At 51.9% G+C, this 27,330-nt stretch overlaps 10 protein-coding genes across 10 annotated transcripts; 6 read left to right on the top strand and 4 right to left on the bottom strand.

Moving 5' to 3' along the window:
* Positions 1 to 754: 754 nt before the first annotated feature.
* TrAtP1_004699 (uncharacterized protein) lies at positions 755 to 1,497 on the top strand (the record flags this gene model as incomplete). The annotated part of the gene is made up of 4 exons (XM_014084146.2): positions 755 to 981; positions 1,082 to 1,135; positions 1,203 to 1,298; positions 1,365 to 1,497. The coding sequence occupies 4 exons, from the start codon at positions 755 to 757 to the stop codon at positions 1,495 to 1,497; spliced, it is 510 nt and encodes a 169-aa protein (XP_013939621.1).
* A 563-nt stretch (positions 1,498 to 2,060) lies between these two features.
* Positions 2,061 to 5,312, top strand: TrAtP1_013339 (uncharacterized protein). The gene is made up of 2 exons (XM_014084145.2): positions 2,061 to 4,792; positions 4,898 to 5,312. Exons 1-2 carry the CDS (start codon positions 2,378 to 2,380, stop codon positions 5,042 to 5,044), a joined length of 2,562 nt encoding a protein of 853 aa, XP_013939620.2. The 5' UTR covers positions 2,061 to 2,377; the 3' UTR covers positions 5,045 to 5,312.
* Positions 5,313 to 5,793: 481 nt separating this feature from the next.
* TrAtP1_004698 (uncharacterized protein) lies at positions 5,794 to 6,411 on the top strand (the record flags this gene model as incomplete). The annotated part of the gene is made up of 2 exons (XM_014084144.2): positions 5,794 to 5,989; positions 6,143 to 6,411. 2 exons carry the CDS (start codon positions 5,794 to 5,796, stop codon positions 6,409 to 6,411), a joined length of 465 nt encoding a protein of 154 aa, XP_013939619.2.
* Positions 6,412 to 9,841: 3,430 nt separating this feature from the next.
* TrAtP1_004697 (uncharacterized protein) lies at positions 9,842 to 11,836 on the top strand (the record flags this gene model as incomplete). Its single annotated transcript, XM_066112418.1, has 3 exons — positions 9,842 to 9,848; positions 10,023 to 10,101; positions 10,276 to 11,836. 3 exons carry the CDS (start codon positions 9,842 to 9,844, stop codon positions 11,834 to 11,836), a joined length of 1,647 nt encoding a protein of 548 aa, XP_065968502.1.
* Positions 11,837 to 11,855: 19 nt separating this feature from the next.
* Positions 11,856 to 13,601, top strand: TrAtP1_004696 (uncharacterized protein; the record flags this gene model as incomplete). The annotated part of the gene is made up of 1 exon (XM_066112417.1): positions 11,856 to 13,601. One exon carries the CDS (start codon positions 11,856 to 11,858, stop codon positions 13,599 to 13,601), a length of 1,746 nt encoding a protein of 581 aa, XP_065968501.1.
* Positions 13,602 to 14,327: 726 nt separating this feature from the next.
* Positions 14,328 to 14,847, bottom strand: TrAtP1_004695 (uncharacterized protein; the record flags this gene model as incomplete). The annotated part of the gene is made up of 3 exons (XM_014084142.2): positions 14,328 to 14,513; positions 14,624 to 14,704; positions 14,845 to 14,847. The coding sequence occupies 3 exons, from the start codon at positions 14,845 to 14,847 to the stop codon at positions 14,328 to 14,330; spliced, it is 270 nt and encodes an 89-aa protein (XP_013939617.1).
* A 1,051-nt stretch (positions 14,848 to 15,898) lies between these two features.
* Positions 15,899 to 18,426, top strand: TrAtP1_004694 (uncharacterized protein). The gene has a single exon (XM_066112416.1). It carries the CDS (start codon positions 16,048 to 16,050, stop codon positions 18,298 to 18,300), a length of 2,253 nt encoding a protein of 750 aa, XP_065968500.1. The 5' UTR covers positions 15,899 to 16,047; the 3' UTR covers positions 18,301 to 18,426.
* Positions 18,427 to 18,665: 239 nt separating this feature from the next.
* On the bottom strand, positions 18,666 to 20,324 carry TrAtP1_004693 (uncharacterized protein; the record flags this gene model as incomplete). The annotated part of the gene is made up of 2 exons (XM_066112415.1): positions 18,666 to 19,804; positions 19,865 to 20,324. The coding sequence occupies 2 exons, from the start codon at positions 20,322 to 20,324 to the stop codon at positions 18,666 to 18,668; spliced, it is 1,599 nt and encodes a 532-aa protein (XP_065968499.1).
* A 25-nt stretch (positions 20,325 to 20,349) lies between these two features.
* Positions 20,350 to 21,503, bottom strand: TrAtP1_004692 (uncharacterized protein; the record flags this gene model as incomplete). The annotated part of the gene is made up of 2 exons (XM_014084140.2): positions 20,350 to 21,280; positions 21,376 to 21,503. The coding sequence occupies 2 exons, from the start codon at positions 21,501 to 21,503 to the stop codon at positions 20,350 to 20,352; spliced, it is 1,059 nt and encodes a 352-aa protein (XP_013939615.2).
* Positions 21,504 to 23,212: 1,709 nt separating this feature from the next.
* TrAtP1_004691 (uncharacterized protein) lies at positions 23,213 to 24,251 on the bottom strand (the record flags this gene model as incomplete). Its single annotated transcript, XM_014084139.2, has 5 exons — positions 23,213 to 23,400; positions 23,493 to 23,784; positions 23,851 to 23,898; positions 23,952 to 24,095; positions 24,162 to 24,251. The coding sequence occupies 5 exons, from the start codon at positions 24,249 to 24,251 to the stop codon at positions 23,213 to 23,215; spliced, it is 762 nt and encodes a 253-aa protein (XP_013939614.2).
* Between the last annotated feature and the right edge of the window lie 3,079 nt (positions 24,252 to 27,330).

Here is a 27,330-nt window from a genome sequence, read left to right as displayed (position 1 = left end):
AGGCCCTGATTCCTTCGTCCGTTCTCCACCGTTCGCTCTGCAACCGCCTCCTCTTCCTGGGCCACCCCCTCCTGCGGAGTCTGACCAGGTATCCTGAGGATTCCAATAATTGCTTTGTGAACGCCCTACCTGGCCAATATTACCACGCTGCTTGCTTCAAAGAACGCTATCGAGCTGGGGGAGGGTGAGCAGTCACACAGTCGGTGCAGCTTTCGCGTCATCTCGAGCTCTCTCATGACAAGGGCGTTGTTAGGCGGCGAGACAGACGAGAGACACAAAGACGGCGAATAGGGCAGGAATCGTCATTCTCACCTGTTCAGCTGTTCGTCCAAAAACGGTGAGCTGAATAGACATGACTGGTGCTGCAGGGGTGCATCAGGCGACGGCGGAGACACATTACAACAGCCTTGGATCTTCTGACTGCTCCGGGCTGCTTCTTCCTCAAAGGCTGCCCTCATTGCTGCGTCCGCTGAGCGTCCGGGACAAGTAACATCCCCATTCCGGCACGGGAGCCTCGTCGAACACCCAGTTACACGCTATCTGACTTGATCGTATAAGATGCCCACGATCTGGCCTTTCAATTGCCGTAATTGTCAAGACGTCCATCATTGACAGATTCTATCCGGTTCTCGCTCGACAAGGAAGTGTGAGCACTAAGCCTCTAATACCCCAAAACCAAAGATTACTCTTCACCTTGTGTAGCCCTTTCGTGCCTTGCTCCGAAGGAGGGTTCTTCAGTTGCCCTTTCACGGCCATGTCTGAGTACTTTGCCTCTGGGTCGACGTCAGGATACACGGCGCCCAGAAACCTAAAGAGATGCAAAAGTATGAGGAGTGATGAAGAAATCAATGCACAAGGCCCGCTCGAGGTGACTGGCTCAATAGAGTCAGGACGCGGCGTCAACCTCCAGGGAGACATCTCCGTCAGAGGAAATATCGATGCCTACGGCACCATCACCGCAAAGGGGACAATTAGCTGCCAGTAAGTTGCCACGCTGATTGAAGGAGCAAGAGAAAAGGGGCGTGTGGATCAACCGAGAGGTAGTATAATCAATAGAGCTGACTTGTTCGATCTTGAAAAGGGGGCAAATCAAGGCATACGGCAATATCTTGCTAGACGGTTACCTAGCCTGCCGGTGAGTAGTAGCCACCTGAGTATGCACGCGCAGACATGATTCGGTCGCTAACAGAGATTCAACGCAGTGATAAGATGATCGGATATGGAAAGCTGAGGATCGAGGGCACCCTGGAAGGGGACGAACTCGAGATCTGGGGGAACTTGATCGTCATTGGCTTCCTGTAAGATTGATTCCCAAGCGCCAAGGCCGAGCCACAGAGGCACCGCAGCTGACTTGACAACCATAGAAAATGCAGACGCCTGGTTCTGTACGGCTCACTGACTCTCATTGGGCCAGATTCCACCTATCTGGTACAGGAATCTGAAGAAATTGCGGGGGCCAAGCTGATGCGGGACTCGGAAGCAGATTGGGATTGGTGAATGACGCGGAATAACTGATGTCCTGGTGGATGCGTTTTTTTCGAATTCGGTATGAAGCAATTTTGTCTTTCTGCAGCTCTGAGATGAGAGAGCCTCCAAGCCCACTTGGGACGAAAGCCAAATGAAGAGCAATATAGACGGGTGTTATGGTTGTTTTTGCATTTTTTGGAATTATTTTGTTAGACTCCAGTTGCTGGGGAGGTAGCCTTTTCAAGAAGAGAATCACTCTAATATGCAGAACATATTAAAAAAACAAAGCTCGATTAATAGGGTGATCTCACAAACTAGGATCTTATTGAGATTGCCGCGTCAGCAACAATCTTATCGACCCGCGGGTATGCAAGGCCTCTGCAGCTGATGTCCGCGGCATGTCCCGAGTAGGAATGTCGAACCGCTGCAAAGGCCTTGATTTTGTCGATCAACCGTGGTGTAGCCAGTATGCTGTTAATCGCAATGCAGCATGGCGGTTTAATTGTGAATGTGCTGCATCTTACATGGAGGTTGATTTCTTTGGCTCTGGAAGCTGTAGTAGCTGAAGGAGCTTGAAGGATAATAGCTCTGGTTCAGCGCGCAGAGCAGATGACTCATCCTGCGCAGCGATTGGCTCTGGCTGTTTACATAATACTCTCGGTGCGTCGCGGCGCACAGGCTGTTTTCTCCCTGAGCGCAGAGCCGCCAGTCTCCAAACTGGGGCCGCAGCGACGCTACTAAGCCATCCCAACGCGGTTTTGGCAAGTCGTGACACGCCTCGGCCAAAAAAGCGCCGCCAAATGGACGCCCTTGAGTGCGACTATCATCAGCTTGAGAAACTCTGATCTGACCCAGCGCCAGCTGGGAACTTGCCGCGCGCGATACCGGTGCCAAAGCCGCACTGCCAAACATGGCGACTCCAGCTGAGCCCGCCGCAGGCCCCCAAGCCGATATCGACAATGAGGATGTTGTTTCTCCAAAGACCAAGACTGCGACGTTTGAACTCGCCGAGGGCCCTTCCATGGGGCCGGTGAGCAGCGTTCTCACGGCACGCGCAGACCCCGATGCGCAGACGACCGTTACTGATTTCCTCGACTTCACGGAATACCTTCCTGCCGACATGATTCGCTCCCTGACGCTGATTGGCAAACTGGACGAGCGATATGCAGATGCATCGCACAAGATCGACGACTTGACGACATTATGGGGGCAGCTCCCCGGCGTGCCGACGCATGAGCGCCCATCTCCGGTGCAGCTGCGCGCTGACATCTCGGAACATTTAAACCAAGCTCTGGACTCGAGGATCTTTGCCCACGCAGAAGCAACGAGGATGGCAGAGAATGTGAATCGTCACTACAACAAGGCGACGGCGCTCCTGTCCAAGCTCAAGGCGATGATGGAAAACTATCCCACAGAAGATCAAACCCCTGCCGAGCCGAGATCGCCTCAAATGACGAGAGCGAAGCTGACGGTCAGAGCTACGGGAGAAGACGGGCAGAAAGTGCGACGGTCTCGTGTGCCCCGAATTACAGTTCCCGGAGAGGTTCTGGCGCCGTACGAAATTGAATACGATACCTTTAGCGATGACAGCGAAATCAGCTCTGATGAAGAGTCTGAAGCGCCGGTCATGAACCGCAGAATCCAAGTCCCGACGCCTCGGATCAAATTGGTTAGCAACAAGAGCCAAAAGTCTTCAGGCCGTTCTTCACGCGGACAATATGCTACGCCTGCTCTGAGTGCTGCGGCAGCTGCGAATGCCGCTGCACTGCTCAATCCCCCGCCGGAGAATGCCGTCATTGGCAGCCCTGATGCGCCATGGCTTCAGTTGACGCAGTACGAGTTGGCAAAGCTAAGGAAGCGGATGAAGAAGAACGCTACGTGGACCCCCAGTGAGACTATGATTGCACGAGAACTAAAGGCTTTGAATCGTGGGCCGGACGCCTATAGAGAGGCGAAGAAGAAGGCAGAGGAAGAAGGCACAGTGTTTGAACCGACGGTCCCAACGCCCATCGTTGACAACGAATCTGGGACTCGACAAATGCCTGCCGGTGCAATAAGCGTCGACTCGTTGGTAGCCACCGAGGTGCCGACTAGCAACCGAGGAATGAAGCTCAACGAGGCGAAGAAGCTTAAGCGGGAGCAGCTGGCGAAGCTTGCGGCTGAAGAGGCCGAAGAATCTGCCAGAAAGATGCAACAAGCAGCAAAGCTATTCCTGGGCGGCAGTTCGACTTCCAGCATGACGCCCGAGACTGCCAAGAGCCCGGGGTCGCAGCCAAAGCCGCGAAACAATTCCAGATCTAAGCGCAAGAGAGAGGCTGATGGGGAGACCAATGGCGACACGGCGGCAGCAGGAGCTCCAGCAGGACCATTGGTGACGGTAGAAGGCGGTGAAGCGCCATCGTCATCGCGGCCACCGGCAAAGCGCACCAAGACTGAGACACCGGTCCCACCGCCGTTGCCAGGCATGATTCCCCAGAGCAGCTCGGCCTCCTCCGACAACTCTGCGCCCCTGGTCGCAACGACATCTGGGGTAGTTGGCGTTGTTCCCCAGTCGGAGACTCCCGTCCCCATACCAATTCCTCCTCAATCTTCCGTCACGACTCGGTCCGCAACGTCTCCAGCACCAGGCTCTAATCTAGCCAATGGCGCAGGAACGGTCACCACCACCACTCCTACGCCTGTCAAGACACCGTTTGAGACCCCCGTTCCCCTTCCTAAGACGGAGCAACGGGTGTCTACCACACCAATTCCCCCGCCAGCGATTAGAGAGCTGCCGGGGCGAGAGGCGAGCAAACGTGAGACGCGGGGAGAGGCTGCGAAGCGATCACAGCAGCTCTCGGCGTCCACGTCACCTCAGCAGCCGCAAGACCAATCGGCAGCGCCTGAAAACTCCACCAAGCAATCGTCATCACGCGGTGGCACCCCCAGATTAACGCCTGCCCCAGAGTCGCTCCCTCGCCGGCCGGGCTCACGAGGCAAGGCGGCCAGCCAAGAACCGCAGCCGTCGTTGGCCGTTGATAGATCTCGGCGTGCCAGCACGGCTCGCAACACGCCAGTCCCTGAGCTTAAGCAGCCGAGCAAACGGACTAAGCGCCCAGCCCCCGGTATTGTGAGTACGACTAGCAGCGGCGGTAACAGCGCCGTTGGCAAGCGGAAAGCGGCGCCGAAGAAGAAGGCTCGTGCGACCAAAAAAGACAAAGGCCAAGTGACGGAGGAGATGGAAGATGTAGACGATGAGGGCAACCCCATTGACCCCAACGAACCCCGGTACTGCTTGTGCAACAGAGTGAGTTTTGGCACAATGATTCAGTGCGACAACGTTGATGTAAGTCTACACTCCATGACCCTATGATGCTCTCTCTCCTACGAGCGGGCCACCATCTCCGCGGAAATATGCCCTGAGAAACAGACGCGCTGACAAAGCAAGCAGAACTGTAAACAAGAATGGTTCCATCTCGAATGTGTAGGCCTTTCAGAAATCCCAGCAAGAACAACGAAGTGGTATTGCCCGGATTGTCGTAAACTTCTCAATATTGGAGAGAAGGGGGAAATTAATGCCCGGGGCGTGAAGAAATAAATTGTTTAAATTTTTCTACTTCTTTTCCTTTTTCATTTTCCACCCGGTTTATTTCTACATTGTCAATGATTTGAAGCATGGTGTTATGAGGACTTTGGGATACGATATACTTGGGACGGAATACAATGGGGCTCTATATCGAAGCGGGCGGTTAAGTACCATTTCAAGCAGCCATCAGAATACGATAAAAGGGGACCTGTTTTCCCGTTTTGTTTTCTTGAAATAACAATTGGGAAAATGATGATTGATGTTTTGTGCATGACAACCGATTATCTGTGTTACTAATGATTGGAAAGTGAGAGATGCGCAGCCGATCCGTCGGAACCGTAGCCGACATTAGAGACTTTGCCGCCAGAGTACGGATGGGTTCGGCTCGAAGAGGACCCCAAGCGGGTAAGGGACCGCAAAACGAGCATATACAACGTAGAATCCTAGAACGTATTCAGTATAGCGAAGATGTTATCGCCGCCGGAGATGTTGTATGCGGTATGTTGCTGTATATTACCGCCGACGGAATGAAGACTGGCTGGCGGGAGTTTTGAGGTGCTACATCCGTTTTTGCTGACAAGTTGCCCAAGCCGCCTTGATTACCAAGACTTCAGTTAGACCCTACAAGAAGTTCATTCCAAGATATATAGAGCTCTAGTGTTAATGACGCTCTGGACTTATCAAAAATCGCCTTCCATCAGCATACTGACTGCATTAATTGTCACCTCATTCTCAAATCTTTTGAGAATAAAATTAAGAAAATGTCTGGCTCAGTAAATGCGCAATACATTCCCCGGTACCCGGTCCATGATGGCCTTCCCGACCCCGAGATCCGGACATTCATCACCAACTTTTACAGAATATCCGACAACAAGGACCTGAATGAGCTGTGGGTTGATCAGTTCACCGAGGACGCGCAGATAGCTGTTGGGCCTGCGAAGGCGACTGGGCGAGAGGGTCAGTTTTTTTTTTCCCCTCTTTTTCTTTTCTTTCTTTCTACATCCTCACTTTCACTCTTCTATCTCATATGCTCATTGGCATATGTCTACACATGAATTACCTCAAAATGAATATACCATCCTAGTCCAAATGACTGACAACAACACGCAGACATCCGCACAATGCGCAACGGAATGTGGTCAGTGGTACAAGAGAGGAGCCACACTGTTCAAAAGGTCTTCCCGGGACAATTCAGTGAATCGGCAGACAACAAGCGGGAGTGCGAGCTGATGCTTTACGGCGAAGTGTCGTATAAGACCAAGGACGGTGCCGCAAGCGCTGTTGCGTGGGCGGGGCACGGGACTGTGAAAAAGGTGCAGAACGAGCATGGCAACGAGGAGTGGAAGTTTGCTGCGTATTCCGTGTATATGCTGAAATAGAGAGTAGTAGACTGCATGAAAATTGTCACAAAGTTTGTAGTGATACCGCGTTTGACCTTATACTGAGCTATGCGCTTCTCCTCGTATATGTGAGGGAATATCTAGCTGCTGCTGGGTTGCTTGGCGCACAGGCCGTGTGACGTTAATTGCTCAGCCATGCGTCTATCCACGGCTTCCGAGAGGCTTCATTCATGTTCACCAACGGTGTTTCAAGTTCAAGTGGGAAACAGCTCCTAAGTGTTACAGACATGTTCACTCCGGATTGTTCCCTGTGCTGTGCTACCCACCCGTGTTTACTTAACGTGCTGACGTTTTTGGTAGCCGTTTTTGCCTGCAAGCCTCTCCGATAAGAAGCCCCTCTAGGGATTTTGGTAATCGGGATGCTACACACGCAGGTCGCGGGCTTATCAGAAACAAAGGGCGATACGATACGGAGTGTTCAGGAGTCTAGTGTGAATCTCCCTCTGGGGAACAGCAATGATGGACCATGACGATATGAGACGAACGAAGAGGGGCAAATGCCGCCTTTTTGCCGTGTTCCTGCGTGTTTGTTGTCCAGAACTTGTCTAGATCCTTTTCCCCAGACACACACACGCACACGCATATACACCCCCAGTGGCGATCCCGCGGCAGCGTCACTGTTCCTTGCATTACGCTGTCCGTACAGTACGAGATTTGCTTTGTGCTAGCTGTTTATGCTTTTCTGGATACACGCGGCAGAAGACGAGAGAGAGAGGAATTGTGAACAGAAGGAGCTAAGCTGATAGATGGCTTTGTTTTTGTTTGCTTGGCCGTGGGGGATGTTCGTCCATGGCGTAGGAGGCACCTATCACCTGACACCATGTCACGGAGCATTTTAACATGCAATTTCCTTGCTAGTTGACTACTAGCATCAGGGTAATAAGTGCCAGTGCACTATACTAGGTGGTTGACTTCATCTTAGTCCCTCTAAAGGGGAGGAGCAGGTAGGCAGTAGGTAATAAAAATAGCCATGTTCTTCTCTGCGATTCTATTGATGGCCATTCCAGGGCCATGGGATGGACGTGCCGACTGCAGTACATGGTGGTACAAGTTGATGTGCTGAAGGAAGGGGGTGTGAGCAAGTGTGGCGCAACAGGGCCAATCTATTGCATGCTGATACGCAGCCTGTTAGCCGCTGTGAACGGCACCAGACAAAGGGGACGGGGAGCTTATCGGCGTGCAGCACGCCTTGTAGCCTGCCTGCTGTACCTTGGCATGTACCAAACGCAATCACCATCGCTATCACCACCCATCTGATAATGAGGAAATCTCACGGCGGCACAGATAAGGACGGCGAGGCGACAGAGAAAGGAGAGCCGTTTCTTAGTCATTTGCCGGGGCTCAATAGGAATCATGGATCTCATCCCTTTTCGGCGGGGACGTCATTTTGGCACGGCGGATGATGGGGGATGACGCGCCGGAGCCGGTCACTGGTCTGGTCCTGTGGTCTGGTGAGGTGGCTGAAGCAGCTATCGTTAAGGCTCTAGTGGTTGACAGGTACCTTACGTAGTTGAGCTGATGCCCTCAATTCCATTGATTCTTCGACATCTGCCACTGCAGCTTACACTGGGGTCTATGCTTATAGGGCTTTACGTAACTTGGGTACACCAGCACATCATCCCTCGATCCATTGTCATCGACTGTTCCTGGGACAGACGGCATACCTGTAGGTAGCCAACATGTTTGCTATGCCATCAATCCTATCAATCACAAAATACACAAAACGCCAAGCTGTGATATTCACGCTGCAGACGGCGCGGCGCCTCTTGGTTTCCGTTGGGGAAAGCGGCTGGCATCTGCCTCTAAACGCGCCGCCAGAACCCGAAGCCGCAGGGCCAGTCAGCGATAGGCACTGTACCGCGTGGCAGCCAGCCAGTCGCAGCGCTGTGATAGGCGCATTCCCTGGAGGTACCGGCGTGTACCTCCTGGAAGTAAGGTTAGCCACATCGCGGCTTACTTGAGCGTACCTACATTAAGTGGTGTCTGGTAATCAAAGACACGAGATGAGGCTTGTGCCTGTACGTCAGAGCTGTACATGCACGGAGGGCTCCGCGATAGCAGATAACGAGGTAGCCTCGTACCCAGGCACCGCTCATATATGCGTCCAGCATTCTGCAGTACATGTGCTCTGTGGGCATGCGACATGCCTGGTTCATGGGCCATCCATGGGACTGCGGATAGGCATGGAAGCGCTGGAACTCGACACGTTCAGTTGCTGGACGCCCCTAGAAACCCTCCGACGGCTGGCCCGCCTAGCTGAGATTAGCGTGTCGCGAGCGCTGTTGCCCCTGTGGCCGCTGACCACAGGACCAGCGAGCGAGCCACCACTGCGGCTTGTGATGCGTGCGCGACGAGTACCGGCCGGTACCGCTCTGTACAGGCCCGGAGCAACGGGGAGCGCCCACGCCCCCCCTTCTGCCCCCCCCTTCGCAGAATCACGCCCCCCCCAACAGCTGCTCCGGACAGCGGACCTGGCTGCTTCCCCCCCGCGTTATCAAGTCAGTGACAGCAGCGCCCCGGCCGTCGCCATACAAAGTAGGCGCAGGTACCTGCACGTACCGCGCCAGCTCGCAGTGCGGTATGCTGTAATTGGCGGGCGGCCTTCGACTCACCAAAGCTGCCACCCCCAAGGTCCTCTTGAGCAACCGCGGCCCTTCTCTCCATCATCCTTCTTTTACTTACATTCATCTGCACACAAACACATCTCGAAACAAATACAAGCTCAAACAGCACTTCAGTCTCTTTTTCTTTGACGAACCAGCCTTGCTCTGAATAATACCCGGTCTCTACTCCACGGATACCTATTTGCTTTGTCCTTGCCTTTTCCTATATCAACGATAGACTACGCATATTCTCACGAACACCAAAAACGACCCTTGTGGCTGCGCCATTCCCTGCATACCGGCCTTTTTTGTTCACTTACACCAGCCTTTAGAAAACCAGTTGATTCTTTTGTTGCACGAACCAGCGTATTACTGCATCCTGCATCTTCCGTATATCTTCTCTTGCCAATAATCTCTTCGTACTACTACCGGTTCCTGCGTAGTAGTACCTTGGACGCGAGCCCCTCGTCGCCGTCGATAGCCCCTCGTTCCCAACTTAGGCGGCCAAGCCCCTTATCTAGCGGTACCTCAAATCTCGTTTACCGGCTACAGCTTCTGCCTAGCAGCCGTGGTAGCTGTCGCTAGCTACCGCATCGATCTATACTATCCGACGAGAAGCTTCTTCGCCAGTTCTGTTTACTTCAAGGGACAGAATTATTAACGACATCTACGTGCTCTTCGATTTATTACATCTTTTTATTTCTTCCATTTTGTTTCAGCTGCGGCCTTTCCGGAACCCGTGTTGTTCTGCAAAGGCACCAGCTCTTGGAGCGGGACAACTGCTCCAATCTCCTTACACAGGTTGAATGCCGGGTGAGTCGCAACAGGCAGCTCTTATCTTGTACCACTGCAGTGACGACACCGCGATAAGACTTGCATCTCCTCCATCCCTCGGGCGAGTCGACGCAAAGCACCGCAGACAGATGGACAGGCAGACATACATGACCAGGCACGAGCGTTTCAATACTGACCATGTTTTTGCTGCAGCCAAGAAGGACAGGAAAAATGCAAAGCACAGCGGCGGCATTGCCGCGGCGGTGACCAAACAAACCGCCGGCAAGTTCGTGTGAGTCCTCCCGCTAAACCGCTCCCATCTTCACAGCCATGGCGCCGCATCGCATCGCATCGCATGCTCGCCGTTGGCCGCGTGACTCACCCTTTTGCTGTGCACTCGCCGGTGTGCCTGAGGATGATATAGCATGTAATATGACCGCTGACCTTTGTCCTTGTGGATAAATAGAAGACCCGTCAACGACGGCGACGAAAGTGGAAACGACTCTTCCAAGAGCATTCCTACTTCCAACGCCTCCTCTCCTCCGATCAACACGCCCGAAATACGACCTTCGGCCGCGCCTGACAATGAGAATCCGGAGCCGTCGCCCTCACTGGATGCCTTGTCCACAACTTCGGTTTCTGCCAGCACAGCTCCAAGCATGATCCACGACTGGGCGAGGAATCGAATGGCTGCTTCCCCAAGCAATCTCATCGCTCTGGCGAGCGAATCACCTCCTACGCAGCCCTCTTCCTACGAAGACCCAAGCCATCTTCACCATGGCTGGTCGGCCCAGAGGGCTTTCATGACACCGTCGCCAGCGTCACCTTCTCCGCCCACCAGTCACTCGAAGCGGCCCCTCAGCTACCAAATGGATCCCCATTTCGTGTCTCCGGACAGCATGCCCAGGGCTTCCTCGACTGCCCTGCATCAGCGGCGAAGCTCTGTCAACTCTCCGGCCATGTACTCTCATGGCCACTCCCGCATGGGCTCGCATCCTCCTCCACTTCCTCACCAACCACAGGCACACTTCTACGGCGTCTCGGACCTGGACCTCACCATCAAGCCACAATCCGGTATGAAGCCGGGTGATCAGGGCCTCTACTTTGGTTTCGACAAGTTGCCAAGCCCTTACAGCGCGACTGGCTCTGAAAATGTCGTCTTAGCCGGATACCAGGGCGGCTTGGAGGTTTACGGTGTTAGCAAGAGAGGATTAGAACCCATGGCCAGCCTCAAAGGCCTGCGAGGTGGAGTTCATTACGCCAAGATACTTCCATGGACTGTTGGCGGAGACAAGGACGGCATCTTTCCCTTGGTCGCACTGGTGGTCCATGGCCCCGTACTGCCCCGGCGATCCCCCGCGACTCCAGACGAAGAGGACGACGATGGCACGGCGAAGAAAACCGACGGTGCGGCGAGTCCTCGGTCCGCCTATACTCACCACGATGCCTTCTCAACACGCAACGGACAAAAGGGCCAAGCGATTGAAGCATATCAGACCACCGTCGAAGTATACTCGCTCAAAACGAACAAAGTAGTCGATGTCCTTCTGCAGGCCCCAACTATTCCTATCAGCACAGAGGTTTCCATTACTAGCCCCATCTTCCAACCTCCGCTTCCCACCGGAGCATTTGCCATCAAGGCAGATGCTGGAACGGTTGCGGTATGCTCTGGTTCTACTGGCGAGTGCTGGGTCTACACACAGCTGCTGCAGGCGCAGAATGGGCACTTGTTTGCTTGCACCGCCAAGCTATGGACATGTATTCAGCCAGGCCAGCGGGGGGGCGATGTACCCGAGGAGAGTGATAAAATGAACCCCCCTTGGTGCAACTCGCCGACCCAACCCTCCAACTGCCATTTTCGCTCTCAACGGCCGGAAGATTGCCTACTGCCCAGCAGCGCCGTCTTCGAGTATCGCCATTCGAGCTCATCTACCGGTTCCAATCTTGGGAAGAGGAGCTGGCATTACTTCTGTAACGCCTCCTCACCTTCCTTCGGTCACTGCTTCCGTGGATCTGCCCATTTCTGACAGCGTTGTCAACAAGGTCATGCGCGAGGCAACACAGGAGCTTATTCAGGGCGCAAAATGGGTTGGCCAGCAGGGCCTACAGGCATGGAACTCGTATTGGAACAGGGCAACCAGCCCGCAATCCCAGCAACAGCAGCCCTGGTCACCACCTCAGCAGTGGAACGGCACGCGCTCCCCTCTGAACGATGGCGCTGCATTTCCTCCAACGCATGGAACGACTGGGCAGGCGGCGGCAACCAAAGATTCGGGACTTGTTTCCATCTTGGATGTTGACTCCCTGGCACTGTCTCCGTCAATCCATCCTTCTGCCACCTTCTTAACGCCTCTAGGATGCAGTTTCCTGTCATTCTCACCCTCTTCCCTGTCGCTTTTTACAGCAAGCAGCAAAGGAGACGTGCAGACGGTATGGGACCTGTTTCGAGTTCAACATACACACTCCTCGCCTCTACAGGCGTCGATGGTTACTCATGACAGCACTGGCCCTCAAGTCCGACAAATCGCCCAGTTCTCGCGCATGACTGTTGCGCGGATTATTGACGTGGTGTGGATGGAGCCTCAAGGGGAGCGCCTGGCCATGGTTACGGAGAGAGGAACCGTTCATCTCCTGGATATGCCCTTTAGCGCGTTCATGTGGCCACCACCACGCCGGCGCAAGGTGACTCCCAAGCCTGCCGCCGAGCCATCTGAGCCATCCAGCTCTGCCGTTTCTCTCGCGTCTGGTGCTTTTGGCGCTGCATACCAAGTAGCAATGCCCTTTGTAACACGTTCGCGCCAAGGGAGTGGCAACAGCGCCTCTACTGCTGGTAGCATTCTGAAAGACTCGGCAGCTCAGGGAGGGCGAGCGATTGCTGCGAGCATCACTAACTCGATTGGAAAGACCGGCTCCGCCATCAGCCAACTACGGCACACCGGAGAGAACCGGCTTTCACTGCCTCCAAGCTCCTCGCTGCCCTCGTCGTCATGCGTGGTTTGGATCAGGGGCCGCCGGAGCGCAACACTGTTCAACCTAGGCGGAGGACTTGTGCGAACATATCCTTACAAATCTCGACGACAATCAGGTGGCAAGCGGGCTTCACGTGTGAATCGATATACCGATCATCAAGTCCCGCTTCTTCCAGACGACAACGTTGCTCCTGCAGTCCGCCAAATCTTGGATTCGGGCACGCAAGAAGAGTATCTCGACCTGTCAGACACGGAAATGGATATTGGAACGACATTGACACTGAAGGGCCGCCCGCACGCGGTTTCCAACAATACACTTCATACTATGGCCGAGACCATTCCCCAGGCAGAAATTGAGTGTAGCGCACCATATCAGCCTTTCCACACCGATAGGCGCGTTATTCTTTGCGAATACACTCCTGCGTATGGAAGCCAACTCGAGGGGGTCTCGGAAGTTTTGGCAAACTCTTCCTTGGAGGCCAAGGCGCCTTCTTCGAAGAAGTCGAAGAATGGACAGCATCTCGCTGTAACTGCGCCAAGCACAAGCAGCGCCGATGGATCTGCTTGGGCATTCGGGCAGGACATTTCTGTCGTCAAGCTGGATCTCGGTCTTCCTACTGCCTTTGAGGACGAATACGACGACCCAGAGGACCACCGACCTCTGCCTCCGTCGGCTATGGAGCGTGTTATGGAGTTTGGCGACTCTGAGCAAATCGTCGTCACTACACGAAGACGGCGCGGAGCTCACCAAGGGGATCCCGATGGTGATGGATTCTTTGAGGACGACTGCGAAGTTCTCGATTTTGCTGACCAGAGAGTCTAATTGGCTCCCAGTGATGGTGTCGCAATTTCGGAAACCGAGCTTCAACTCTACAGGATTTTGGGACTCGAGAGGACTTCTTTCTTAACTTTTTCTTGGGTATAAACTAGGTTTTTTTTTACACTAATTTGACAAACTTCTGACACTGGATTCATTGTTTTGCTTGGCTTTTTACTTCTCCTCTCTCTTTTGAGCAAAGTTGAACAATACTGTTGGAGGATTGGTTTATGAATTGGCTTATTTATACTCTTCGAGTCCCTCACTACCACTACCAGCTCGAGATTTTTATCTAGATTGGATGCGTTTGCCTATATGACTCCATAGGTAGTTGCCTTTTTGTTCTATAGGTAGCATCTCTACTGTTTAGCAGCTTCTGTAGCGCCTCATTATTGAATAGACACCAATCGAGATACCCCAAACTGACGTCTCTTTCATATTCACAGTTGCTTTTGCCGGCAGTCGTTGATAATAAACAAATGACGATTATCGTAGTCGTTGGCAGCCGTGACAGATTTGCCATGCACAGCATCAAGTAAAAATTCAATTCCCGTGCATGTTTGTGCAAAAGTATTATTAATTTTTTATTGCCATGACCAATTCTAACAAGTCCCCTGGGTTATCTCCTGCATAGATGACGGGTCATTCGTTTCTCGCACATAGATGGGTACATATACATATAAGGTTCGGTATTATGGTGTTCATTCTCCCTCCCTTTTTTTATTTTTCCTTTTAAGCCTTCTTCTTAGCGGCAGCCTTGGCCTTGGCAGCTTTCTTCTGGTTGCTTCGGATCATGACCATGCCGACGAAGGAGCCGACGACGGCGGAACCGAGGAGGAGAAGGATGACGGGGATGCGGATGGCCCAGACGCGAGGGAGGAAGAGGTTCTGAAGGGGGTGGTCGTCGTCAACGAAGGGCTGTTGTTGAGGAGATTATATAGTTAGCAATTGATTTCTTGCGTGATTGACCGGTCCGATGAGGTTCGGCTTCTTGGTGGAAATATGGGAGGAAGAGAGAGATATCTTACCATGAGGAGGGTCCAGATGGTGTAGTAGAGGAAGATGACGGAGGCGGCCACCAGCATGGTGAAACCGACGAGCTTGTCGAGCTGTTGAGGGAGGAGCAGTTAGCTTTTGCCTTGTTTCTTGGAGTTTGTGTTGCGAAAAGGATTGCTTCTAAGATTGAATGGTGGCGGAAGCAGCAAGGAAACAGGAAAGAGATTGGGGGGGAGAGAATTGAGGAACATACCATTGTTAGGAAAGCTTTGGTGTAATGAACCGGGAATCAAAAGAATGTAGAGAGAGAGAGAATGGGGGGTTTTAAGGGGAGAGTTAAGTCTATCTCGTATATCGTCTTTTTTGTTTTAAAGGAGCGCGGGGGGGTGGTTGTCTCTTTGACGTGGCTGAGTGGTGAAATGTTGAAGTGGGAGAAACGAAGCTTCGTAGCTGATGCTGAGGCGAGGCGATGCGAGGCGCGCGCGGCGGCGGCAACATCCACGCTGGCATCAATTGGGGTCGCGCCAGGGATGGGCTTCTGGGGGCTTTTGGTTAGGGGCTGGGGCGTGCTGGCTGGGCGCTGGGTTGATGTGGCGGTGCGCTGGGTGGCTGTCAACTTGTACCTGGGAGTGATATATCTAGAGGTTGAGGAAGAGTAAGTAATTATATAATATTAGTTATGTTTATTCATCTTGACTGTTATTCATGGCTAGTCACATTTGCGCATTTGGTCTCGAGACTGGTTTATAGCTGCTCCCAAAGCGTGGCCATGTTGTTGTTTCTTGTTCGGTATACATGTATGCTGTTTGTTATAGCGGGCTTACACCAAATGTGAACAGACGACTTTATGGAGAAACATCAGATGAAGTTTTCACGCCCGAAAGATGAGAGAAAAATCTGACAATCGCCTGGTTTCTCTTGCTTCTTTTTTTTTTTTTTTTTTTTTTTTTTACTTTGAATTGTTGGTTGATAAAGAAGATGCTGGGTATTGTGAAGCAAGTCTAGCTTGCAGATATTTGGTGAGAACTGGAGAAAACATTTCTGCGTCCTCTTTTCCTATAAAAAAAAGAAATGAGATGAATAGATATACAAGTAAATCAATGAAGACTTGTGGAAAGAGCCTATTAAATAGCACCTAATGCAAAACAATTCGCCTTGTATCTACGAGCCTCAAATGCTATGGAGCCCGAAAATGGTGTTTAGGTGCTACCTACGTGCTGTGGCGCAGAAAAGTTAGAGCGTGGCCCGTGCGGTTCCCGATTGATTTTATTTGCAGCTCCCAAACTCTGGAATAAACCATCCGCTCTAGACCATAGAAAAGTTCTTGTGAAGCGCCATCGTCTCGCCCACGCGCCCGCTTCATCTTCTTTCTACGCCCGGATACGAATCAGTCGCCAGTATCTCTTATTACGCATCACGGTCTCTGATCCCCCCCCGCTCAGCTTCACGCGATACAATGGCGTCGGCCGTGAGTGACGTACCGCGCCGTGAGCGCGGAATGCCACGAGATGGTGATTTCTATCGTCCTTCGAGAGGCGATCGCTCTCCATCGCCTGCTCCTCCCGTGCGAACCGAAGAAGAGAAGCAGGCAGCAGCAAAAGCCGAGTACGAAAAACTGCTAAACATGCGATCGGGAGGAACCTACATCCCCCCCGCGAGGCTCAGAGCGCTCCAGGCGCAGATCACGGACAAGACCAGCAAAGAGTATCAGAGGATGGCGTGGGAGGCGCTGAAGAAGAGTATCAACGGTCTGATCAACAAGGTCAACACCGCCAACATCAAGTACATCGTTCCCGAGCTGTTTGGCGAGAACTTGGTTCGGGGCAGGGGCCTGTTCTGCAGATCCATCATGAAAGCCCAGGCTGCGAGTTTGCCCTTCACGCCCATCTACGCGGCCATGGCGGCGATTGTCAACACGAAGCTTCCCCAGGTCGGTGAGCTGCTGATAAAGCGCCTGATTATGCAGTTCCGCAAGGGATTCAAGCGAAACGACAAGGCCGTTTGCCTCTCCTCGACGACGTTCCTCGCGCATCTGATCAACCAGCAGGTTCAGCATGAGATGCTAGCTGGCCAAATTCTCTTGCTGCTCCTGCACAAGCCGACGGACGATAGTGTTGAGATTGCTGTGGGATTCTGCAAGGAGGTGGGGCAATACCTGGAGGAGATGCAGCCTGCCATCTCGATGGCCGTGTTCGATCAGTTCCGCAACATCCTCCACGAGTCGGACATCGATAAGCGGACACAGTACATGATTGAAGTTCTTTTCCAGATCCGAAAAGATAAGTTCAAGGAGAGCCCGGCCATCAAAGAGGAGCTGGACTTGGTTGAAGAGGAGGACCAAATTACACACAAGGTTGAGCTTGATGGCGAGGTTGATGTTCAGGACGGGCTCAACGTTTTCAAGTTTGACGCCGAGTGGGAGGAGCACGAGGAGGCCTATAAGAGACTCAAGGCAGAAATTCTTGGCGAAGGCAGCGATGACGAAGACGACGAGGACGACGAGGACGAGAGCTCCGAGGAGGAGGAAGACGAGGAGTCAAAGGCCGTGGAGATCAAGGACCAGTCCAACGCCGACTTGGTCAACCTTCGAAGGACCATCTACCTGACCATCATGTCGAGTGCCGACCCAGAAGAAGCAGTTCACAAGCTGATGAAGATCAACCTGCCTGAAGGTCAAGAGCCCGAGCTACCATCGATGATTATCGAGTGTTGCTCCCAGGAAAAGACTTACACCAAGTTCTTTGGCATGATTGGCGAGCGCTTTGCCAAGATCAACCGTCTGTGGTGCGATCTCTTCGAGCAGGCCTTTGCAAAGTACTACGAGACTATTCACCGATATGAGAACAACAAGCTGCGAAACATTGCAATGCTGTTTGGTCACATGTTTGCGTCCGACGCTCTGGGCTGGCATTGCCTTGGCGTCATTCACCTCAACGAAGATGAAACTACATCCAGTAGCCGTATCTTCATCAAGATCCTGTTTCAGCACATCTTGGAGGAAACCGGATTGCCCAAGCTGAGGGCACGCCTGACCGACGAAACTCTCCGACCTAACCTCGAAGGCATCTTCCCCATGGAGAACCCCCGCAACATCAGATTCTCCATCAACTACTTTACCAGTATTGGCCTGGGTGTTTTGACCGAGGAGATGCGAGAGCATCTTCAGAACATGCCTAAGCCTGCGCTCCCCGCCCCTGTTGCTCAGGACCGCTCAGATTCAGATTCTGTATCGAGCTATTCATCTCATTCTCGCTCGTCATATTCTTCTCGCTCACGCTCTAGGAGTCGTTCTCCGGCTCGTTCTCCGGCTCGTCGTGGCGGTGGCGGACGAGGCCGATCGCTTTCTCGAACGCCCCCAAGGCGTGGTGGGAGGGATCGATCGTACTCGGATTCACGGTCTCGCTCACGGTCTCGCTCACGGTCGCCCTCCTATTCTCGTTCCCGATCACGCTCACGCCCTCGCTCTCTCTCAGCATCCCGATCCCGGTCTCGATCTCCATCCCGTTCTAGTTCTGCTGCCTCTCGCGCTCGTGGTCGCGGCCGCGGCCGCCCTCGCTCTAGGACACCTTCTCGCAGCCGCAGTCCGCCAACGAAGCGAAGGCGTTCGGTTTCGTCTCATTCTTCGGCATCCTATTCCTCTCGCTCTCGGTCTAGGACACGTTCCATCAGCCGTAGTCCGCCGATGAAGCGTGCGAGGCGGAGAGATTGAGGACTTTTTCTTTTTAAGCTTACGTTTTATACCTTTGGATGGGGATATGCATAGTAATGGAATAAAGGAAAATAAGTTTGATTTTAGCGATTGTTATGGAAAATAATAAATTGATTCATTTTCTTCACAGCCCATCTCCTCGTTTATTTGATGTGAATATTACATGCACAGCTTCCATGTCCGGCTACAGTACAGGCCTTTGATTGAATAAGCCACCCGATCTAGACTTCATCTATTTGGTCTAATCACACCCTGTATCTCTTGCCACTATATTGAGTTGACCCCCCCCACCACGTTATACTATCAGATTATATCTCATCTTTCAGTTAAAAACATGTAACATTTTCACTTCTGCCATTGGGCAACTATAAAGACGCATCAGAAATCTTCAACGATGCGTCAGATGCTCCAATACACGTCCACAGCAGCTGATCCGCCGTCAGCGCTCCCTCCACTTTCACAGTCTGCTTCTCCCCGGGCACAATATCAAAGCCGTTGTCACTCAGCTTCAAGCCCTCCACCTCTTCAAAGACGAATCCCTTGACGGGCTTGCCAGCTGAAATGACGATTTCGTCCTTTGCAGCAGAAACCTCGAACGTGATGCCCCGGTTGGACAAGTCGAGGAATTTGATGGGGTCGGGCCATGCAGTGTCTGTTGCGATGAGGACGCCGGTAGCAGCGTCTGTGATGACGGCGTGGACGACGTATGGGTCGTACTCGGAAACGGAAAAGGGCTTGCTAAGGTCGTCGGCGTTGGGGATTGAAGGTGGGAGTGCCTTGCCTTGGAGGATGTCGGTTGTGGAGTTGGCAGAAGCGGTGATGGTTGATTTGATAGGGTCGGAAACGTCTTTGCCTGAACGAACGGAGATGAAGCGCACAACGACGTTCAAGTTGACGGGCTTTGTATTGCTGCTGACGACCCAGACGTCGAATGTTCCCTTGCGAGCAGGCAGAGTCTGGTCGACTTGGCCCGTGACGAGACCGGAGTTCTCGTCAACCCAGTATCCTGTTTGAGTCCAGTCATGAAACGTTCTGTGTACGCCCACGTCAATGGCCCGCAACGCTCGGGAGATGGCGTAGTACGCGGGCTTTTTGATGAGATAGTAATCCACCACAGCCCAAGACATGGTCGGCCAGCAGTCGTTGAGCTGCCACACAAGCACACCGCCGCATTGCCGGGCGCCTGGCTTGCCCCATTGTCGCCGCCATGCCTTGTACGCAGCACGCATCGTCTCGGACTGCACGATTTGCGTGAGATGTGTGTAGCCGCCGAGATCATGCCGGGGCCTGAAGTTGTCCACGACGTAGCTCATCATGCGGCGTTCGTGGCCAATGGCCTTGTTGTGGAAATCGAGGACCATGGAGCCGGGGTAGAGCTGGGCGGGATCGCTGGCCATGCGACGGGTCGTGCTGAGGTGAGGATACGCTTCCATTCCGAATTCACTGACGAAACGGCCGCCCATGCCGACTGCTTCTTGGTATTTGTTCATGGCACCGTGCCAGACTGTTTAAGAAGATTTGTTAGTCAATGATGTGAACTTCTCAGACATATTAGAGGGCTTACTATTCCATTGGTGGATATCGCCAACAGTCGGGTCGGCGGTGGGCTTTCCATCACCCCAGGGGCTGCTTGGGTGATAAATCTTGCCTGGATCTTCCTCCTCGACCAACTTTGGCAAGAAGTGCTCATAGATATACCGGGCCGGGAACGATGATTTGAGCCATGAGTCTGGGTCTTTGTTTTCAAAGTCATAGTCGAGCTTATACCTCTCCTGGACCTGGTAGTCTTCGTTGTTTCCTGCCCAAACCACCACAGAAGGATGCGCTCGCAGACGTCTAATCTGCTGTCTCGCCTCTTCTTCCAGAGTCTTCAGGTAGGATGGGTAGGCAGGATAAGACGCGCACGCGAATTGAAAGTCGTGGAACACCAAGATGCCAAGCTCGTCGCAGGCTTCAATCAAAGCAGTTTCTTCGTAAACGCCACCTCCCCAGACTCGCAGCATGACTTGGTTGCCCTCTGCCATGAGCTTGGCCCACTCATAGTAGCGCTCAGGGGGGGACGCCAGCGAGGTAGCTGTCTGCTGGGATCCAGCATGAGCCACCAGCGAATACATCGACGTTGTTGATGCGGAAGTAGAATGATTTGCCATGTGCGTCTGCTTCTTGGACCAGTTCTGTTCGACGGAACCCGACCAGCTTTGACTTGGTGTCGACCTCGTTGGTAGTAGAATTCTTGTTCTGAAGCTTAGCTTGAAGGAGGTACCGGGGCTGGCTTCCATACCCTTTTGGATACCAAAGTTTCGGATCTTCAAGCTTAAAGGGAACTTTGATCAATCCGTCCTTGGCCAAGGTAGAGTCCGTAACATCGACTACCTGCTGGAATACTGTTTGGTCATCTAATGATAAAGATATTGAGACCTGGTCATCTTTGCTTAGATGGCCAGCCACATGAGTGAAAATAGAACCTGAAACGGATTTCAGATGCTCGCTGACTTCGTTTTGAGCCCAGATATCGTCAATCCTTGTTACGTATGTCTCGAGAGTGACGGGCTTCCAGGGCCCCGCTGTCATGAGAATTGGGCCCCAGTCCCAGCCCCAGTTGTACTGAGCCTTGCGTACCGAGACACGGCTCCTCTCAGTCTGTCTGACTAGGAAATTGTGCTCATGGCTGTGCTCTTTGATGAGCTCCTCGCCTTTGGCAATGGCGGAGTGGAAGATGATGCGAAGGACATTGTCGGATCCGGATTTGATGCGATCCGTGACATTGACGCGGTAAGACACAAACATGTTTTCCGTCTCGAGTATCTTGTTCTCGTTGAGATAGACTGTAGCGAAAGTGTCAAGACCACTAAAGACGAGATCTCTCGTGACATGTTCACCCTCCGCAGGCTCAGGCTTGAACGTGACTTGGTACTCCCAATCTTTGTCGCCAATCCATTGAACAGCGCGTTCATTCAGGTCCACAAAGGGATCCGGGATTCTATGCTGCTGTTAGTTCCGTATCACGTCCAGAAAATCTCGCCATGGAGAGGAGCTGCTGTCTTTGAGAATCATGTATAGGGTACAGGGGCATACTTCTTGTTAGCCAGCAGATCTATATGAACCTGCGTCGGCACCTTTGCTACCGAAAGCCATTCTGCAGAAGGCCCCTGGTGCTGTCTAAAGGTCCAGCCGCTGGCGAGCTGAGTGCTTTGGTAAGACATTATGAAGAATGGGCAAGACGGTGAGGCTTTCTAATTCTAGCAGAGTGGCTTGGATCAGGTCAGCGTTGTACCGCATACGTTCTTATTCTTTTCTCCGCTCAACACCAAGCCCAGTGTAGGGAATGTTTATGAAGAGAGAGGAAAGAGAAGCAGAACCAGGGAATCCTTTAAGAGAAACAGTGCAGCGCTGGCTCTTGTCCATCCAAAAGCTCCATCTCGGCCTCAGCCATTGCTTTCAAGCTGATTCTCCCCCCACGAGAGCGAGACCCCTCCCCCACTTTGCGGGGAGCAGCCGAGAGAGCTTCATGGCGGCCGAAAAGCGGCTGTCAAGAGAGGACAAGAAAGGAAGGGCGTCTTGGAGCATGTTGGGGGAGCAGAAGTTGGCCGTTTCGTGGGGCAGAATTCCACGTGCCGTTTGGGTACTAATGTTCACTAATGTTCAGCCCCTGGACCTCTAAATTGAGCCCATCTTTGTACACGCTGGTCCACCGTAGCACCTTCGAAGCAGCGCCTCGGGATATCGAGAACTTGGAGATGGATCCGAGTTTTGATTGCCTGACAAAATAAGCTGTCTTGGTTCGAGATTGTAAAGCATTATTCTGCGGTCCTCGGATGCAACTTTGTACCTTGTAGCTTTCTGATACGACGGCTTCACGGCTATTTCGAGCGTCATCGGTCAGCTCGTACAATCTTGGCTTCGGCGAGCCTAAAAAGCCCACTAGAAAAGGTCCATTTAGCGGTGCCACAGTGGATAGAGACCCAGCTTGGGGGCTTTCCGGTGGCTGCGATAGCACAACCCCCCACGGTGACGAGTTCAACGTTGCCGTTGAGCTTCAACTGTCACAAGAAAACCAGGCTTCTATTCCTCCATTGTTTTGAAAAGAAAAATTAAATTAACTAAAGACTAAAAACTAAAAACTAACTCAATTTTGACCAACATCATTTTATTATACCTAGCCGTCGAAGCAATGCTGTCGGTGTGCAAATGAACACCATGTATCATGTTCATCATACCGCCAATCAGCCAACCTCGCCCATCCGTGTAATATCCATCCGTCCGTCCGTCCGTCCCAAAACGAACACTTGTACAAGTTCAATTCAAATTCCCTCCCATGGCCCTTATTATAAAATATTTAGCTCAAACATCATCTTAATCAGCGACGGCCTGAGAGTCAACGTTGTGCATTTCTTTGGGGAACCAGCAGTTTTCCAAATGGCAAGGCTCCCTTGGGCACTTGTGTCCGGCCACACAATCCGTGTGGCTGCAGCTTAGTCCATTCAAGCACGGAGACTGGCGAGCAATGGCTCGCAGGGCTTCTAGTCGCTGGCCCGTCAATTTCTCTCCATGGACGTGATGGCATTTGCCAAACTTTTCAAGGTAGTAACACTTGCCCAGGATGTGGAAATTGTTGCAAAGCTTTCGGTCTTTCAAATTCGAGAAATCAGATTGCAAGAATGAAAGCCGTGAATCCACTCTCTGTCCAAATTTATTCCGCAATATGTCCCCCTGCGGAGGCACTTTGGGCTCTGCGTAGTATAACTGGACCGGAGCGCTGTGAGCCGGGCTGCTAGGTACCTTTGCAACGGCTGCAAAGTTCAGCGGAGTGTTTGGAAACATGGGAGTTCCTGGCGGAGTGATGTGAAACGAGGTCCTCCGGTTGGCTTCGCTGGGAAGCTTCAGGCTTCGAAAGATGCTGTCCAGCGTAATGTTATAGAATTTGTCCTTGATTGCCGCCAGTTCGTACGCAAAAGGGGGGGCCTGCCATCAGCGTGATCCGTTCTCTGATTGCCTGGTCTTCAAGGAAAGAGTCGAAAACACGGGCATATCCGTTGTCTCCTGGTCCACCAAAAAACACTTGTTTGCAATGACTATCATCAAGGCCAAACTTCATAGACGCTGCAAGTTATTAGTTTCAGATGTAGTCATCCGTGGACCTTTGCAGGAAGAAAAAGAAAGAAAGAAAAGAGTATACAACTGCGGAAGCTTACCTTTTATCTTCTCATCGGCACATTCTTTGCCACACCCGGCGTCGATGAAATCGCACATAGGGTGGACCGTATTAAATCCACGAACAAACTCTTCAAACGATGCCGAGTCAGGCATAAGTTCTCTATATTTCTTGCTTAACCCTCTTAAATTCGCATACACACGAATAACCACTTGGACGTTCGTAGGAACAGACGGGTATCTCGTCTTGATATCCTCAGCTATTGCCTTTCTAAGGAGACCAGCTGCCCTTTTGCCTCCCGCGAGGCCGTCTCTAGCAAATTCGTCCTGGAACTAATGCATTTCAGAAGAGTCAGAGCGGCTTTATTATGGAAGAAGCCTACAATTGTGCCAACTTACCGGCATATTGTCGCCATCAATTATAACCATACTAAAAACATGATCATCCTGCGCAACTGTTAGGTGGCTTCTCACTGACCAGTACCATTCCATTTTCTCACAGTTTTTCGTCGTAAATCTTCAATTTGCTTTTCCGCAAACTCAAGTTTTGTACGCTTGAGTTCAAGCATGTCTTTTCTGTCTCGAAGATCCATATGTGCTTCGGCAAGCTGCCCCGTCAAATCGCCGATATGCTTGAACAGATCCTAAGAAAAAGACGTTAATCTGTGCATCATTAACGGTATTCTAACAAACGAAAGCCCTCGTCTTACCGAGATCAAAGCAGCCTTGCGCTCATCTTCTGCCATTACTGAATTCCGCTGTTCCTCCAGCCTCCGTAACTGGTCTTGATTTTCCGCCATCTCCAATGCTTCACTATTCAGCTAGTAGTCAAAATATAACACTCATCTCAGGGAAGATGCATGGCTAGCCCAAATGAATAAAAAAGTAAAGGTCGACTTTATATATATACATAACAGAATGCCCGAGCAGACCCCTTCTTGAGGTTTCCCCCCTAGGGTCGTGATTTCGGCCACATTAGTGGCACTCACGGCATTGCGCTGGTCGAATAGCAGCACGACATGTCGCAACGCAGGAACTGATAGAGCAGCGAATGTCCAATCGAAGGGTGAGAATGGTGAGGAGAAACCTGTAGGTTGACAGACACGACACGACAACGCGATTTTTCATGTGAAGTACAGCCACCGCTCAGCCAACCTTATCCGGTCAATGCAGTGGACTTTGGCTGCATATGTAGCCACAAAGTATTGAAACCAGGGATTTGAAAACTCGCTTCCACTTAGCTGCGAGGGTGCATATGCACTTGCAACTTGCATATTGCATGCCGCCTGTTGTGCTCATTTCTAAGAGACTTGGACGATCGACAGCCTGACACGGGGCATGCGCACGCATGCAGCTCGTAATCAGTGCATGCCTGGCTCTGGAATGCCACATCCTCCGGCGGTTTGTAGTCTGTGTGAAAAGCTAGGTATGCAGGCCACTTTGGCGTTCAATAACTGGAAGCCAAACATGCGGTGGGATAATCGCAAGCCCCCGCCCACCCAACTCATTTTATTGGAGTCAGGCTCGTCGTAGGATTTAGGATACTAGTTTGCCGGAACAGGATCCCATTGGCTAGCACATGCTAAAGGAGGGAAAGCCCGTTCATGAGATCGTATATATGTTTAATGCCGTCTAAGTCAAACCTTCGGAAGCTGCAGCCGTGAAGGTCACTAGACGAAATATTGTCATTGCTGTCCTCATTACATTTCGACTTTTGTTGTTTATTCTCGTCATGAATTCGATAGTCACGCTATATTCAACTTCTTCGCTCTTCTCCTCGTCGATCGTACCATCATAGTACTGTTCAGGGCTCTCGCAAGCTGGACACTCTTCCGCGCTCGGAAGAGGGCCTCGAATACATTTCCGACTTCACCGGCCGACTAAGCCTAGAAAGGGGGTTTCTGGGTGAGTTTATCGAATATTTTCAGACCTCTAAGACTAACGCCGTATCAGTAATGAGCAGTTAAAAGACGATATCAGCGATAATAGATACCGTGCATTTCGCCAAATTAATGTGATGAAAATCTGAGAGACTCAACACAAGCCTCGAAACAGCCATGGAACGAAAGGTATGTCCAACCCAATAGAGAGCGCACCATTTCTGAGAAAACCAAGACTAATACTCACGGCGTCTGCAGTCGAAGACGTGGATCGACGGGCTTACTCGCCTAGAAACTAGCTTCCTGTCCTCGAAAATAGCTTGCAGAGCATTCTCAGGTAAAAGCTATACTTGACACGATTTTCTCGTCCATCAGAACCTCGACTAGATGACGAGATTGCCACCGCCATCCTCAGTTCGGCAAGCCTACACGCCTTGTTGAGCGGCTACCTCGATTGCGACGAGTACTCCGTGAGCAGCTTCATGACTCGAGAAACATACCTCCATTGCATCGGTCGCAGGCTTGTAATTGGTGAAAATGAGAACATTGTTTGGTCGCATGGAATCTGGGATAAAAAATGTTGAAGCGCCGACCCAAGATAAGGAAGGCACGGGACTGAATCCCGATATTCCGGCCCTCGGTCTTTATTTCGCGATGCCGTCACTACACCTCATCCTCAATCTTTCACTTTCAGTGATCCCACTTACTATCACTCTCTTAAAAAGGTATCAGATTGATCCGTAAGCATATGGATCATTACATACGGCTATAGTCCCGGATCCGAGTCTCAAACGGCACACGATCTCTCCAGCTCTTATCCGCTTCCTCCCTCGAAAGGAAGTGGTTGCTGCATTATCCACTGCATGTTCTCTCCTTTTTGCATGGGCTAAATTCAGGTATATGGAACTGATCCAGCCACCCTAAGGGCACGCCACTGCCAACCATCTCCTTGCAGCTATTAGCATCGTGCCGCCCTCATCCCGAGCCAACATCGGCGTTACTCTTACGCTAACAAGACGGCGTAGCAAAAAGAAAAGATTGCATACGCTGCTAGGGCCTACACGAGGGACTACTCAAAACTAATGCACTCCATCGGGCACAGAGACTACACGTATGCTGCGGGACACTCTCGGTGTGCCGGCATTGCAATGCAACCTTGCCACCATTTGTTCGTTCTCATAGCTGGCCTTGCTGGCAGTCTGGGAGTTTCCAATGGCTATGAGGACTATCTGATCTGTGGCAGGGTATTGTCCTTGCTAACGTTACCCGATCATAGTAGATTCAATATCTATCGAAAGCAATGACAGGAATACGAATCAATGGACGCAAGCGACGTGCGGATGCGAGATTGCTTCCCAACCGCCGGACACCGCAGCCACTCACTACAGCGTGCCTGCAAGGAGCTGCACGAATCAAAGCACGAAGTGCCTTCAGAGGCGGACCCGCGGGCGACTTGGTTGCTGTGCATATATATCACCTGCATGCAGACCGAAATGCTCATTTTCACCGGCCGCCGCTTCCTGCGTGGACAGCTGGCAGTGCGTAATTGGAACGCCTACCATCCGGTGCATGGTTAACCTGCGTTTCCCTTTTCCCGCCCTCCCAGCCTCATGATTTCTTTTCGCAGAATTAACGAGGACTTTTGGCAAAATCAATCCCAGAAAACGAGGCAGAAGGGGAAATATCATTGTAAAATGAGGTACGCATTTTTGCAAGGGAAACCGCTCTGCCTTTCACCATAGTCGGGGTAAGCAATTCGCTTTGCACGTCCAGCACACCCATTGCCAAAACAGTCTTATGCATGACATATGTATGCTAATTTCTAGCCCGGAGTAAAAGATCCAACAATACATTACCGAGAATACCATCCAAACAGCGACTCTGTTTTGCGGGTTACCTGCGATTGCTGCCCCGCGGCCGTCGCCGGCTTCTTCCTAGCAGCAGCAGGCACATGTGCCTAATGTTGTGACACACACCAATAAATGATGGTGGCCGTGGG

Source organism: Trichoderma atroviride, chromosome 2 (genome assembly GCF_020647795.1).
Source record: "Trichoderma atroviride chromosome 2, complete sequence".
NCBI classification, from domain to species: Eukaryota; Fungi; Ascomycota; class Sordariomycetes; order Hypocreales; family Hypocreaceae; genus Trichoderma; species Trichoderma atroviride.
Note: the sequence above shows the minus strand (reverse complement) of the source record. Positions and strands in the feature narration are given on the sequence as shown.

Excerpts from the sequence above, each read along its gene's own strand:
- TrAtP1_013339 (XM_014084145.2), top strand. The coding sequence starts at position 2,378 with ATGGCGACTCCAGCTGAGCCCGCCGCAGGCCCCCAAGCCGATATCGAC. Across the intron at positions 4,793-4,897 it reads TTCAGTGCGACAACGTTGAT|AACTGTAAACAAGAATGGTT; the intron begins GTAAGTCTACAC and ends CAAAGCAAGCAG.
- TrAtP1_004694 (XM_066112416.1), top strand. The coding sequence starts at position 16,048 with ATGGCGTCGGCCGTGAGTGACGTACCGCGCCGTGAGCGCGGAATGCCA.